The 13,496-nt window shown below is 34.7% G+C and overlaps 1 protein-coding gene across 3 annotated transcripts in view; it reads left to right on the top strand.

Annotated features, from left to right (window-relative positions):
* Nucleotides 1-10,980, top strand: part of CCDC112 (coiled-coil domain containing 112) — a 30,819-nt gene extending 19,839 nt beyond the window's left edge. For 2 of the 3 annotated variants that reach the window (XM_019940846.3, XM_019940847.3), the window contains 7 exons: nucleotides 508-597; nucleotides 3,100-3,175; nucleotides 3,575-3,965; nucleotides 7,072-7,485; nucleotides 8,925-9,020; nucleotides 9,921-10,039; nucleotides 10,255-10,980. In XM_019940846.3, the coding sequence (XP_019796405.2) occupies nucleotides 508-597; nucleotides 3,100-3,175; nucleotides 3,575-3,965; nucleotides 7,072-7,485; nucleotides 8,925-9,020; nucleotides 9,921-10,039; nucleotides 10,255-10,285 (1,217 nt within the window). In that variant the 3' untranslated portion in view covers nucleotides 10,286-10,980. The remainder of the gene's footprint in view (nucleotides 1-507; nucleotides 598-3,099; nucleotides 3,176-3,574; nucleotides 3,966-7,071; nucleotides 7,486-8,924; nucleotides 9,021-9,920; nucleotides 10,040-10,254) is intronic. The other variant, XM_033853093.2, reaches the window with a different exon arrangement.
* Nucleotides 10,981-13,496: the final 2,516 nt, after the last annotated feature.

Below are 13,496 nucleotides of genomic sequence, written 5' to 3'. Positions count from 1 at the left end.
ATCTTAGAGGATGTGGTTAGATGAAGTTAATTCTCACTAGGAAGTTTGTCAGTATTCATAGAATTAATATTGGTTAGACAGTTTTAATATTCCAACAGTAGTTGAGGTCAAAATCTATGTGCATAAATTATAACAAATTAAAAGAGAAAGAAAAAAACTGTTAAAGAACAAAACATGACTAAACCTATGCTACTGATCCATGTATTTGAGTGTCCAATAACTCAGTCTCTAGAGTTTAAAAAAATATTTTCAAGGACATTTCCTTGGCACAGGTTATAGTAAGATTTAGCCTATTGTGCTTTAAAACATTAGAGGAAATTGAGAGATGGTTTAGTTAGAGGAAGAGTTTGTTCAGGCTGTTTTGACACTTATAAATAACCATCTTTTGTTCATTATTTAATTGCTCTTCACTGTCATTTATTAAATAGTGGTGATCAGTCTTGTGTGAAGAATCCTGAACCACATTTGTCATAGAGTTATTTTAAAGTACATACTTCTCCCTTACAGGAGTAAAAATCCAGCAACAATTGGCCAAAATACACAACAATGTAAAGAAACTTCAGCATCAGTTAAAAGATGTGAAGCCTACACCTGATTGTAAGTAAATTTAGATTTTATATTTTTTCTCATGTATTAGTTTTTTCTTTTGTTCATTAGAAAAGTTTATACTTTTCTAGTAAGAATTTTTCTATTTGGCATTAATGGAGGAGCTAAGCCCTACTTTTTGGTTAGGGATTAATAAGGATACATCAGAAAACTGTAATATCTGGTGTTTATGTATTTTTTTTATCTTTAAAATGCTATCAAACCCTTACAAATTATGAAGTAGACAGAACAGATAATAGTGTCACATACAGGATGAAGAATCTGTGGTATGCAAAGATTCAGATTCAGCTGATGAAGAGGAAAAAAAGACTGATTTCTTGATTCTTAGCCTAGTGTTTTCCCATCATTTGCTTTTTGAAATTATTGCCTTTCAGAGGCATTTCAAATACCTAAGGGAATGGCTAAGTAGTATTGGGGCAAATTCTAGTCATTTGTGAAAAACAAAATTGTATCCTTACCTCCTTGCTTAAGCCAGCATTCATTTCTGAGAGATCAAAGCAATGCAGTAAAGTGCTCAAGATGTATGGACTTAAGAATCAGACACATGTTGGGTCAGATCCTTGAACTATCAGTTAAGTGATTTTAGGCAAGTTACCTGATCTCTTTGAGCTTTCATTTACTTAGCTCTAAAATGGAGATAATCATACAACCTAACTCATAGAGTTGTTGCAGGAATGAAGTGAGACAATGCACAGAAAGCATTTATGCACTGCTTATAACATAGTAAGCAATAAAAAATAGTAAATATAATTATTATTTATTAAATTAATACATGAAACCATTAAAATATTAGAAAGGGACATGGGTTAATATTTTTATAATTGTATTATAATTTATAAGAATGACAAAGATCAGAAACCATAAAGAAAAAAGTGGACATAATTGATTATTAAAAAATACCTCAAAACCATAAGCAAAGTTGAAATACAAATTAGGAAAATATTAGCAGTATATATGTAACTTAAAAAGCTAATATCCATAATGTGTAAAGAGTACCTACAAATTAGAGCAACAGAAAAATGGGCAAAGATTGTAAGTTGCATATTATAGCAAAAGAAACACAAAACACATGTGAAAAGGTGCTCAGGCTTATTAATTATTGTAAAAATGTCAAATCAATGACAATAAATTTTTGGTTATTTTGGAACTGGCTAGAATTACATGGGAAGGAGCACTCTCAAGAACTGTAAAGAGATAGAGCCTCTTTGAAGGACAGTGTGACAGTATTTAGCATACTGTAAAGTGGGCATACTTTTTTGATTTAGCATTTAAGGTTATCAATTATCCTCTAAAAGTATTTATTTGAGGTGGCAGGGATAGACTGAGAGTTTGGGATTGACATGTACACACTGCTATGTTTAAAATAGATAGCCAACAAGGACCTACTGTATAGCACAGGGAACGCTGCTCGATATTCTGTAATAACCTAAATGGGAAAAGAATTGAGAAAGAATAGATACATGTGTATGTATAACTGAATCACCTTGCTGTACACCTGAAACTAGCACAACATTGTTAATCAACTATACTCTGATATAAAATAAAAATTAAAAATATTTATTTGAGCATGCAAAAATATGTATGCAAAGATATTTACTACAGCATTGCATCTATTTAAAGGTTCATCAGTTGGAGAATTAATTAAATGAATTAGGGTAGCATTAGACGATGAAATACCATGTAGCCATAAAAAGAATGAAGTAGCCATATGTATATTGATATGGAAAGTTAACTACAACATTTTGTTAAAGAAAAAGTGCATGTCACAAAAAAATATATGTGGTATAAAATATTTTTTTGGGGAAAAATATTTAAGATATGTGCATAGGAAAAAATCTGTAATCAAAAAACTGCAATCGGGGCTTCCCTGGTGGCTCAGTGGTTGAGAGTCCGCCTGCCGATGCGGGGGACACAGGTTCGTACCCCCGTCCGGGAAGATCCCACATGCCGCGGAGCGGCTAGGCCCGTGAGCCATGGCTGCTGAGCCTGCGCATCCGGAGCCTGTGCTCCGCAACGGGAGAGGCCACAGCGGTGAGAAGCCCGCGTATCGCAAAAAAGAAGAAAACAAAAACAAAAAACTGCAATCATAAAAATTCACTTTTTAAAAGCACATTTAAGCACATTTTTTTCTTATCCTTTAGGCTAAGAAATGTGTTTTTTTAATATATATATATATATATATAATTTTTGCGGTACGCGGACCTCTCACCTCTGCGGCCTCCCCCGCCGCGGAGCACAGGCTCCGGACGCGCAGGCCCAGCGGCCATGGCGCACGGGCCCAGCTGCACCGCGGCATGTGGGATCCCCCCAGACCGGGACACGAACCTGCGTCCCCCACACCGGCAGGCAGACCCCCAACCACTGCGCCACCAGGGAAGCCCCCTAAGAAATGTTTTTAAATTAAGGGAACATTCTAATTTTCTTCCTAATTTTTAATCCTTAGTCATAATAAAATATGACATAACATAATTTTTCCTTTTTTTCTTTTTACAGTTGTTGAAAAGCTCAGAGAAATGATGGAAGAAATTGAAAATGCAATTAACACTTTTAAGGAAGAGCAGAGGTTGATGTATGTTTTAAATACATTTTAATATACAATTATTTACCTTTTTTTCAATAACTCTTTACTAGATTGTTGTATGTAAACTATTTTGTTATGTATTTAATAGTAGTCTTACACAAAGGCAATATAAAACCTCTTTTCTTTTACTTTAGGTTTTAGACTGCTTTTCATGTTTGAAGTGAATTTTCATTTATATTTGGACACTATAAAATCTCAAATAAGAATTTGAAAGATTGTTTTTTCTCTGAGGAAACTCTTTTAAGGCTTAGATTTATAAATGTTAATAATGTAAAGTGGAGAAGATGACATCAAAAGAGTTGGGAATAATAAAATTTGAAGAAAAATGAAGGGTTAATATGGATTGGTTTGTATCTTATTTTTCAAACTTTATTTTTAAAATTTTAGCTATGAAGAGCTTACTAAAGAAGAGAAGACAACTAATAATGAGTTGTGTGCCATATCAAGAAAAATTGACACATGGGCTTTGGATAATTCAGAAACAGAGAAAGCTTTCAGAGCAATGTCGAGCAAAGTTCCTGTAGACAAAGTAACACCAAGTACTCTTCCAGAAGAAGTGGTAGAGTTTGAAAAATTCCTTCAGCAAGCAGGAGGGCGACAAGGGGGCTGGGATGATTATGATCACCAGAACTTTGTAAAGGTGAGAAACAAGCATAAAGGGAAGCCAGCATTTATGGGAGAAGTTCTTGAACACCTTCCTGGAAGAACACAGGATGAAGTTCAACAGCATGAGAAATGGTATCAAAAATTTCTGGCCCTAGAAGAAAGGAAAAAAGAGGTAATAACAATTATAATAGCTATTATTTGTTGTATATTTTTGTGTTCTAGGACTGTGCTAAACTCTTTAAAACGTATTATTAACTTTACAACAACCCCGTGAGGTATGTTACAGTTTTTCCCCCCATCTTATAGAGGGTGAAACTGAGGCATTGAGAAGTGAAGTCATTTTAGTGGAACTATAGTTGGACATCCTCAACATCCAGCATATCTACTCCAGTAAATAATACAGTGGGTCAGAAAATGTCTGACAGTGGGCAACACCCTCTGTGTCCACTAGAAGTGTGGGAAATGCAGATTTACCCAGGCTTTTGATAAAAGTCATCTTACGAGCAAAGGCCACATTATTTTCAACAGAAAATAAAGAGGCAGTAGAAAGAAAGCTCTTTGACTCAAAAGTTTCTTTTAGTTTTGGCACTTCAGCCTCATTGTTTATTTTAAAAGACTCAAAATTTTGGCAACTCCAGAGTAAAGGGGTAACTCTTAATTGCAGCAAATACCTAAAAAGTTCCATTTTCACAAAAATATTATTCTGGCTCTGGTTTAGATCACGATTTCTCAACATTAGCATTGTTGACCATTTGGGCTGGATAATTCTTCGCTCTGGGGGCTCTCCTGTGCATTGTAGGATGGTTAGCAGCATCCTTGACCTCCACCCATTAGATGCTGGTAGCAGCCCCTGAATTGTGATTATCAAAAATATTTCCAGACATTACCAGATGTCCCCTGGAGGGTAAAAATTGCCCCTGGTCAAGAACCATGGGTTTAGATAGTCTAAGTTTGAGTCACTTTTTTGTAGACTTCAGCTAGATAAACTTTAACTCGGTTGGTTTAACAAGAAAGGTATGACAGTTCAACAAACAGCATACCTAAGGAGCATTAAAGAAATATTTGATTGCACGTGTAGTCTAAAGTTTTAGAAGAAATAGCTGGCATTTGTTGTTGCAGTTGTTTCTGCCCAAAATAAGTTGAATGTTCGTAAGGTTGAGACTTGAAACTTTAAGAAAAACTTTGAAACATAAGTCATTTTTAAAAACTCAAAATAACAAGCAATTAAGAATTATTTGGGATTTTTTTCTCCACGATACTGAAAACTTGAGGTCCACAGGCCAGCAAAGTGGTCCGTGGACCAGCAAAGTCAGCATCACCTGGGAACTTGTTAGAATTTAGCAGGCCCCAACCCCAGACCTAATCTCAACTCTGGGGGCGGGGCCCCAAAATCTGTGTTGAAACAAGTACTCTAGGTTATTATGTTAACAAGCTAAAGTTTGAGAACCACCTCTCTAGGGAAAAGGAACAGACACAGTGCTTCTTGTAATGAAGGTAAACCACCTGGATTCCGGCTTTCTCTTCTTATTCCCAGCCACTCTGTTTCCTGATATCTGATGATTGATTGGATGTAGGGGTGAGGTAAGAGGGGGTGTGAAAGTGGAGGTGTCATTTACTGAAGTAGGACATGGTGGAAGAGAAGAGGGAAGTTTGGGGGTACAGCATCAGGAATGCAGTTTCAAATCTGTTGAGTTTAAAATGTTGAGTAGGAAATTTACCATTTTTATCTCCCATTTCCTTTAATATATCCTGTGTTTTGCCTAAATGAACATACTTATTTTCAGACATTCCATGAACTTTCTGGCCCAACTACCCTTGCTTATCTTGTTCTCACTTTTTGGAACCTCCTTCTTTCTTCCCCCTTCCACTATCAACCTGCCCAAATCTGCCCAGATCAGATGCTGCTTCCTTTCTGCTCACTCAAACATAGTCTGCTCAGAATTTCACTAGTACTTGTTTATATGTCTTGTGTGATGTGCGATGGCACATTCTGTATTCTAGTATTTATGTACATATCTCACCTCAAGCAATGCTGCTCAAACTTGGTGCATGGACTGGATGTTAGTTTGCAAACTATTCTGGTCTTCAGTGAGTTATCATGATTGCATGAGAATCAGCTACCCAGTAAGTACACTATTTAGTTCAGGTGGCTGTTTTTTCATAGAAAACTTTCTCATTGAGGAAGCAGTACACTGATGTACATCCTGGCATGAATTCCTGATATTGTTGTGGACCAGTACTTTGAGTAGCACTATACTAGATGGCATTTGGTATTGTTTTAATCTTCTATGGTTCCCGTCACATTGTCTTGCGTATAGTACACATAGCATAAGGATTTATTTAATGAAAATGAATGATATACCATAAGGAAAGATGAGGAAATGATTTCCCAACTTGAGGGGAAAGTAATTCAGTGGATGTTTCCTTTATGTCAGAGAAGGCTGCTAGAATTTTAAATAATCTTTACATACCCATATATAAAGATCTGAAGCTATTTTACTTTTTACTTTTTTTTACACTTACGAAGCACTATGTGCCAGGCATTTACTCATTTAAACTTCACAACAACCCTGTTTGAGAAGTGCTGCCTACCACTTACAGATGAGCAAAATGAGGACAGAGACATTTAGTGACTCGTCCAAGGTTACACCTAGTAAATGGCAAAACCAGGATTTGGTCCCAAATACCTGGCTTCAGAGCACATACTCTCAACTACGCCACTTTTAATTCCTCTTCTGATATTTTGACCAGAGATAGGTCACTCAGAAAGGATTCTAAGCCTAGAAAGAGGATTTGGAAGCAGAAGTGAAATGATCAGAGGAAAGGGATGTTTCCCCTGAACACAAATGAAGGAGGTAAAGGGGAGGAAGATACTTAATGAGGTGTTGTCCTTGTGTACCTGGGGATTAAAAGAGGAAGAGAAAGGCTGATGGAATAGCCATTATTCAGTGTTTTAAAAGATACATTAAATTTTTTACAAACAGAAATAGAAAAAACCTGCATTGGTTTAAAAAAACACTTTTAAAAACTAAGCAACTAGCATCCTGCATCACTATTCTAGAAAGAAAGATGGATTTGAGGTTGTATTTTAAAATGGTTTTGGTGGGAATTTTCTGGCAGTCCAGTGGTTAGGACTCAGCTCTTTCACTGCCGGGGCCCAGGTTCGATCACTGGTTGGGGAAGTAAGATCCTGCATGCTGCACAGTGTGGCCAAATTAAAAAATAAAATGCTTTTGGCTATTAAAAATATTTTTTCTTGCTATGTTTTAACCATTTAGTCTATTCAGAATTGGAAAACCAAAAAGCAGCAAAAAAAGGAGGAAATTTTCAAGTTAAAGGAAAAAGCGGAGAACATACCAATGCTTTTTCATAATAAACAGGAAGATAATCAAAAGCAAAAAGAAGAACAAAGAAAGAAGCAGAAATTGGCAGTTGAAGCTTGGAAAAAACAGAAAAGTATAGAAATGTCAATGAAATATGCTTCCCAGTTAAAAGAAGAGCAAGAGAAGGAGAAAAAGCAGCAGAAAGAACGTCAACGCCAATGTAAACTAAAATTGCTGCTAGAAACTTATACCCAGCAGAAGAAAGAACAGGAAGAATTTTTGAGACTTGAAAAGGAGATTAGGGAAAAGACAGAAAAGGCAGAAAAAAGAAAAACCGCTGCTGATGAAATTTCCAGGTTTCAAGAAAGAGTGAGTAAATACATTTCCTAAATAATTTTTCAGTGATACACATGGAGGTATTACTTCCAGGTTCAGTTCAGCAAAAATTAATTGAATCCTTCTTATATATCTGGCCTGGACCTAGCATTAGTACACCAAAATAAGTGGGCCATGCTCCCTGCTTTCTAGTAGATTATAGTCTACTGGGAAAGACTGGTGTGCAAATAGAGGACTTCAGTATAATATGGTAAACAGTGTGGTGATTGAGGTGTGGACAGAGAACTTTCGGAGGTGGATGTGCAAGAAGGAAAGCTTACCATAACTGTGAGTGTGAGACAGAAGGTGATACTTGAGTTGAGTCTTGGAAGAGAAGAAAGGGGAAGGAAAGGGGCGATCTTTCTTAGTAGAGTGAACATGAATGGGCAGCTTGGAGGAGTGTAACAGAGTAGTTTGTGGGGGAAACTGTAAACACTTCAGTATTTTTAGGGCATCAACTGGGAGATGGGAACCAGCAGGAGACAAGGCTGGAAAGGTAGCCACAGGCCAGGCCATGAATGTCTTGTTTCCTTTGCCGAACTGGCTGGCTTTTCCCTATAGGTGATTTGCTTACTAGTTCACTGTCCATCTCCCTACCATAATGTAAGCTCCATGAAGGCAGAGGTTTTGCCCTTTTTGTTCATCCTTTACCCTAGGGTCTAGCACATTATAGATACTCAACATATACTTAAAGGAATCAAGGTTATTGCTGAGAGGATTATAGGTGATTTTAAACAAATGTATATAAGAAAAATCCTAATCAAAGAAAGAAGTTGCAATCTTATTATCAGACAGGGTGGAATTCAGTCCAAATGTATTAAAAAGACAAGGAAGGGTACTTTAAAATGAAAAAGAGTACAAATGAGAGGTAAGTGCTATGAATTGTTATATGCATCAGAATACATAGGAACAACACTCATAAAGCAAAAATAAGGGAAATACAAAGAAAAATAATAGGAAAAAAACACATTACTAGTGGGATTTCTTTTGGTTCATATATAAAAATCTCCCTAAATAACAAAAGATCCACTCCCCAAAAAGGCAAGCAGGTCACATAATTAAAGGCTTAGGAAAAAAAAGAAAACCTGTTATACAGAAAATATATGAGAGGTCTAAAACCAGACATATCTGTATTGATAAGTGAAAATAGGCTAACTCACCCATTAAAAGGAAGTTTTAGACTGAGCCATAAAATAAAACAAGAAACGCCTAAAAGAAGGTGATTCAGAAAGCATGTGCATGTATTACATTTATATTCAGAAAATAAAGCTCTTCCTTTTTTGGAAAAGGTTGATATTAAAGGAGTATTGCTACTTAAGGTAATTTAATTTTACTTTAAACTTTATTAAAGTTTACTTTAATAAACTTTGAAACAGATTCTAGCTGATTTTAATTTCTTAATGTTATCTTTTTTGTTGGTATATGTCTTTTAGGATTTACATAAACTTGAATTGAAAATTCTAGATAGACAATCAAAGGAAGATGAAAAGGCAGAAAAACAAAGAAAACTGGCAAAATTAAAAGAAAAGGTACTCAGTCCTGAGATTAATTTATTTTCATTGTTATTATCCTAATTCATTGATTTGTAAGGATACAAACATAAAATCCATTTTCTTTTTATCCATCTCCTTTATTTCACACTTATTTATTTACATATTACAAAAAATAACTTGGTACAACTTAAGCAGCTGTTGTTTGAATTCTACCATTTCACATTATAAGCACCTCATTTTCTTTTACCCTAAATTCCTTCTCTCTTCCTACTCTTCATTCTTTTCTTCATTCTTCCTATATGAGCCTATATTTTAGACCTATAGCAGCTATGAGCATTGTTTAATTTCATTGGTGATAAAGATACTGGTGACTCTCATGGATAAAACAAAGGACTTACTGGTGTTTATTTATCTTAAATTTATTGTCTGGCTATATCACTATCATACTTTGCTGTATTACATTTCCCTCATGATAGAAATAGAAAAAAATACAACAGTGGAAGTAGAATAAAATAATTGAACTTGGGCTTCCCACCGCCTGCCGATGCAGGGGACACAGGTTTGTGCCCCGGTCCGGGAAGATCCCACATGCCGCGGAGCGGCTGGGCCCGTGAGCCATGGCCGCTGAGCCTGCGCCTCCGGAGCCTGTGCTCCGCAACGGGAGAGGCCACAACAGTGAGAGGCCTGCGTACCGCAAAAAAAAAAATAATTGAACTAGAAAAACCCCTAAATTAACACTTTATTAATAGATTGATATAATCCAAATTTTATTTTAGCTATATGAGCACAATTATAAGTTTACTGAAACGGTTTTATTTCTGTCTAGCGAATATCAAGTATTTTCCTTAAAACTTCTGTCTGTTACTAAGGATCTTACAAGTACAAACTTAATAGTTCATATAAATTAACTGGCACTCATTTTACTTCTGATTACAGGTTGAAAACAACATTAGTAGAGATCCCTCTAGAGTTTACAAACCTACCAAAGGTTGGGAAGAACGCACCAAAAAGATAGGACCAACAGGCTCTGGGCCACTTCTACATATCCCACATAGGTAAAAAGGAGTTAGATTGGGTGTTCACTCTATAATAATTTAATAAACTGCATATAAATTGTATATATTTTATGCAGTTTATGTATGTATATTGTGTTTTATAATAAAAAGTTGATAAAACAAATCTATATACTTTTTTTAAAGTTAACATTTAATCAGAACTTTTAAAAAAATATCCTATATATTTGTAATTGCTCTTTTCTTCTTCTCCTTAGGGCTATTCCAACCTGGAGACAAGGAGTTTAAAAAAGAATATGGGATAATGAAATTGGCATTCAGTTGATGAGAATGTTAGCATATTCCGTTATAGGAGAGAGTGACTGTGTTCTTGAAATATTACTAGCCTAGTCAGATTGATTATTGTGTTGCATGTGAATTGGCAGGTATTAAGTTCCATGAGGCATTGTCATTAGTGTTTCCTGTTTATACTAAGAGGGTAATTAATGTACAAGTTGGCCTATTATTGATGTAAAAGTTCCTTGAATAAGTCTATGTTAGAAACAGTATTTCATTTAAATACTTAGAACATTTGAAAGATACTTTGTTTTTGTCACTGCATAGCAAAATAAATTGAGACAATCATACAGTAACATTTTTAAACCAAAATTGTAAGATTTATAACTTGGAGCTAAATTAGCCTGAGTAACAAAAATGTAAAGTTTTTTTTTTTGAGTTATGAAATAAGTTGGTACTTTTTCTAAGTTTAACAAATTGGTAATTTGTCAGTTACTACATTTTTGTGTACCAAATATTTTGTATTTGTTTGAAGCATGCTTTGTTTTATATAGAGAATATTTATTTTAAAAATATGCCTCTCATCTCATATATACCCTATTATTTGTATTATTGATATTTAATCTTTTTGGTTTCCTTTAGCTATTCCAAATCTCCTTTCAGCCTTTTTGGACTCCACACATTTATAAAATCTTGTGTCTTTCACATCTTCTTGGCTGATGCAGTTTTCTTTTCTGCTTTGTTTGCCTCAAAATATGAAAATCTTCTGTTTTGAAACATTATCTGAAATAAGCTGGCTTTAGAATACTATGATTTCTCTTAGTGGTATTTAAAATGTTTTAAAATTGCTAGACTAATATATTTGGTCAAAAGAGTTAATTTTAAAATCTCCAAACTTTTGTAAATGAAAACACAATTTAACTTAATTTGACTCAACTTTTCATATTAAAAAAATCTTAGTCCCTAACTTCAATGAGTTCCCATCTTATAGGAAAGGCATCATATACATAATAAATATAGAAACTCATTTCTTATAACTTTTATATTAGAATATCTTTAATTGTAATTTGATACATTTAGGTCAAATGACTCAGAAATTTATTATGAGTAGTAGTCAAAACCTTTTCATATTTCAAAGTTAATATTCAAAGTAGATGGCCTCCAAATTATGGAAACTGAATTCTGATTATACAATTATTGGTGCAAAATGAGAGAATTAATATAAAACATCCTTAATCAGGAATGCCCATTTCATTTACTGTACTTGTTCTCCTTAACTTTTTAAAATGATTTGAGGCCGTTTAGAAATAAAACAAAGAACAGGACAAGGAAATTTAAAAACAGAATTGAACAGCGACAAGATACAGAAAAGTAAAGGTTTCTTATACATTACTTTCTAACATGTTGCTTTTTGTTGTACACAAATACAGCTTTTAGTTTCCTGCATCTAAGGTAAGCTTACTGGGTGATATGGTTCTTATAGCTTTTTGTTTTATTTATTTATTTATTTTTTAAATAAAAGTAAGTATGGAAGTATTTTGAAGAAACTAGTCCTTCTAACTGAATCTATTGATAAAATAAATGAGGAATTTATCATATGGATCCTTTGTATAAAGGACGTACAATAAACATAATAATGTCTACAGTTACAGGCTCATAGAAGAGATGTCAAATAAACATTTCTTATACCAGATTAAAAAGTATATTAATAAGAAATTTAGAAAAAAACACTAAAGGAAAAATGTTATAAAGCACCCATAATTCCACTACCCTAAGGTAATTTCTTCCAGAAATACACCTACATATTTTAAATAGGTAGTCTTAGAATACATTTTAGATATTACACTGTAATCGCTTAACATTACATCACATATTTTTCTGTTTCTGTATAGTTCAAACATTATCATTTAATGGATAAATAGTATTCAATTTTATAGATACTCTATCATTCCTATACTTTGAAGACTTGTGCTATTTATACTTCTTAACTAATAATGTAGAGTGACATTTTATGTAGGGGGTTAGAGTCTGTCACATGTATGTCAAAAATCTTGTATGGTCAGAATCACCCATGAAAAGGTGGGTGATTACTTACCTAGGAGGTATATTATCTCTCAGTGAGTCCACCATAGAAGTATTTCCTCCAGATTTGGATCAGATTAGTGGTTCTTGGGCTGAGAATCAGATGAAATATTGGCTCCCCTTTAAGGGCCAGGTTGAATAGGATTGTCTTTCTGAGCTTATATAGAATGTGCATAATTGATTCTAGTAAGTTATATGTGTGTGATGTAATTTCACTTTGAACATCTTCAGACATTTTGTGGTGTATATGTGTAAGTGAGAGAGAAAGATCTTCATTGTAATAATGGAGTGAAAACTCCTCTAAACTGGGCATACCTAAAGGGCAAGGACCGTTGGCCTCTGTATTTGTAGGGAAGCACCAAGGACAGCCCTCTGCCCCTACCTGGCAGTTGTTAATGCAATATTTGTTAAAGACATGCAGGAGTACCTGTGAATAATTAGTTACTAGTACCTAACATTATGCAAGGTGCTTTGGATTGGTGAATTAGGATAACTCCAGCCCACATGGTATGTTTTTTAAGAAATACATTTTCTAAGAAAGCTAACAATTGAAATTATGCCCAAACTTCTATTAGTTGATTATAAAAACCAAGTTCAGGCCTGATCCTTGCGTGGATTTTTTTCCCCCAAGACTGAATCGTAAACTTAAAGGGAAGACTATATGGTTGAAGCAACTTAAATCCCTCTTTTTGAAGAAGAAAAAAAAAGCTAGAAGCCTATGTTATTTCATTTTTTTAGCATATGCGTAGAGAACACGTTGCGCATATTTTCCGTTGCAAATTGATCCAACATTGATGCTGGATGACACATTGACTCAAGGAGTAAAATCTTTGTCCCGTAAAAGCAAATGATACAAATCCTCGCATGCTAGTGAACAGGGAGTGTGTGTGTGTGTGTGTGTGTGTGTGTCGATAATTATTTAATAAGCATTTGGTTATCCCCATAACCAAATAATTTGATTTGTAGATTTTCTCCATCCATTCAGCTTAAAACTGTGGCCTTCGAAAAATGAGTCTGTTGGCAAATTTATACTGGCCCATCTCTATTTTCATATGTACCATCTTCATGTTCTTTAGGGCCTTACTTTTCTCAAAGCGAACTTGAAGCTACTGACCTTGCACTTCCTCCCAAATGTCCAAGA

Source organism: Tursiops truncatus, chromosome 3 (assembly GCF_011762595.2).
Source record: "Tursiops truncatus isolate mTurTru1 chromosome 3, mTurTru1.mat.Y, whole genome shotgun sequence".
Taxonomy (NCBI): Eukaryota; Metazoa; Chordata; class Mammalia; order Artiodactyla; family Delphinidae; genus Tursiops; species Tursiops truncatus.
Note: the sequence above shows the minus strand (reverse complement) of the source record. Positions and strands in the feature narration are given on the sequence as shown.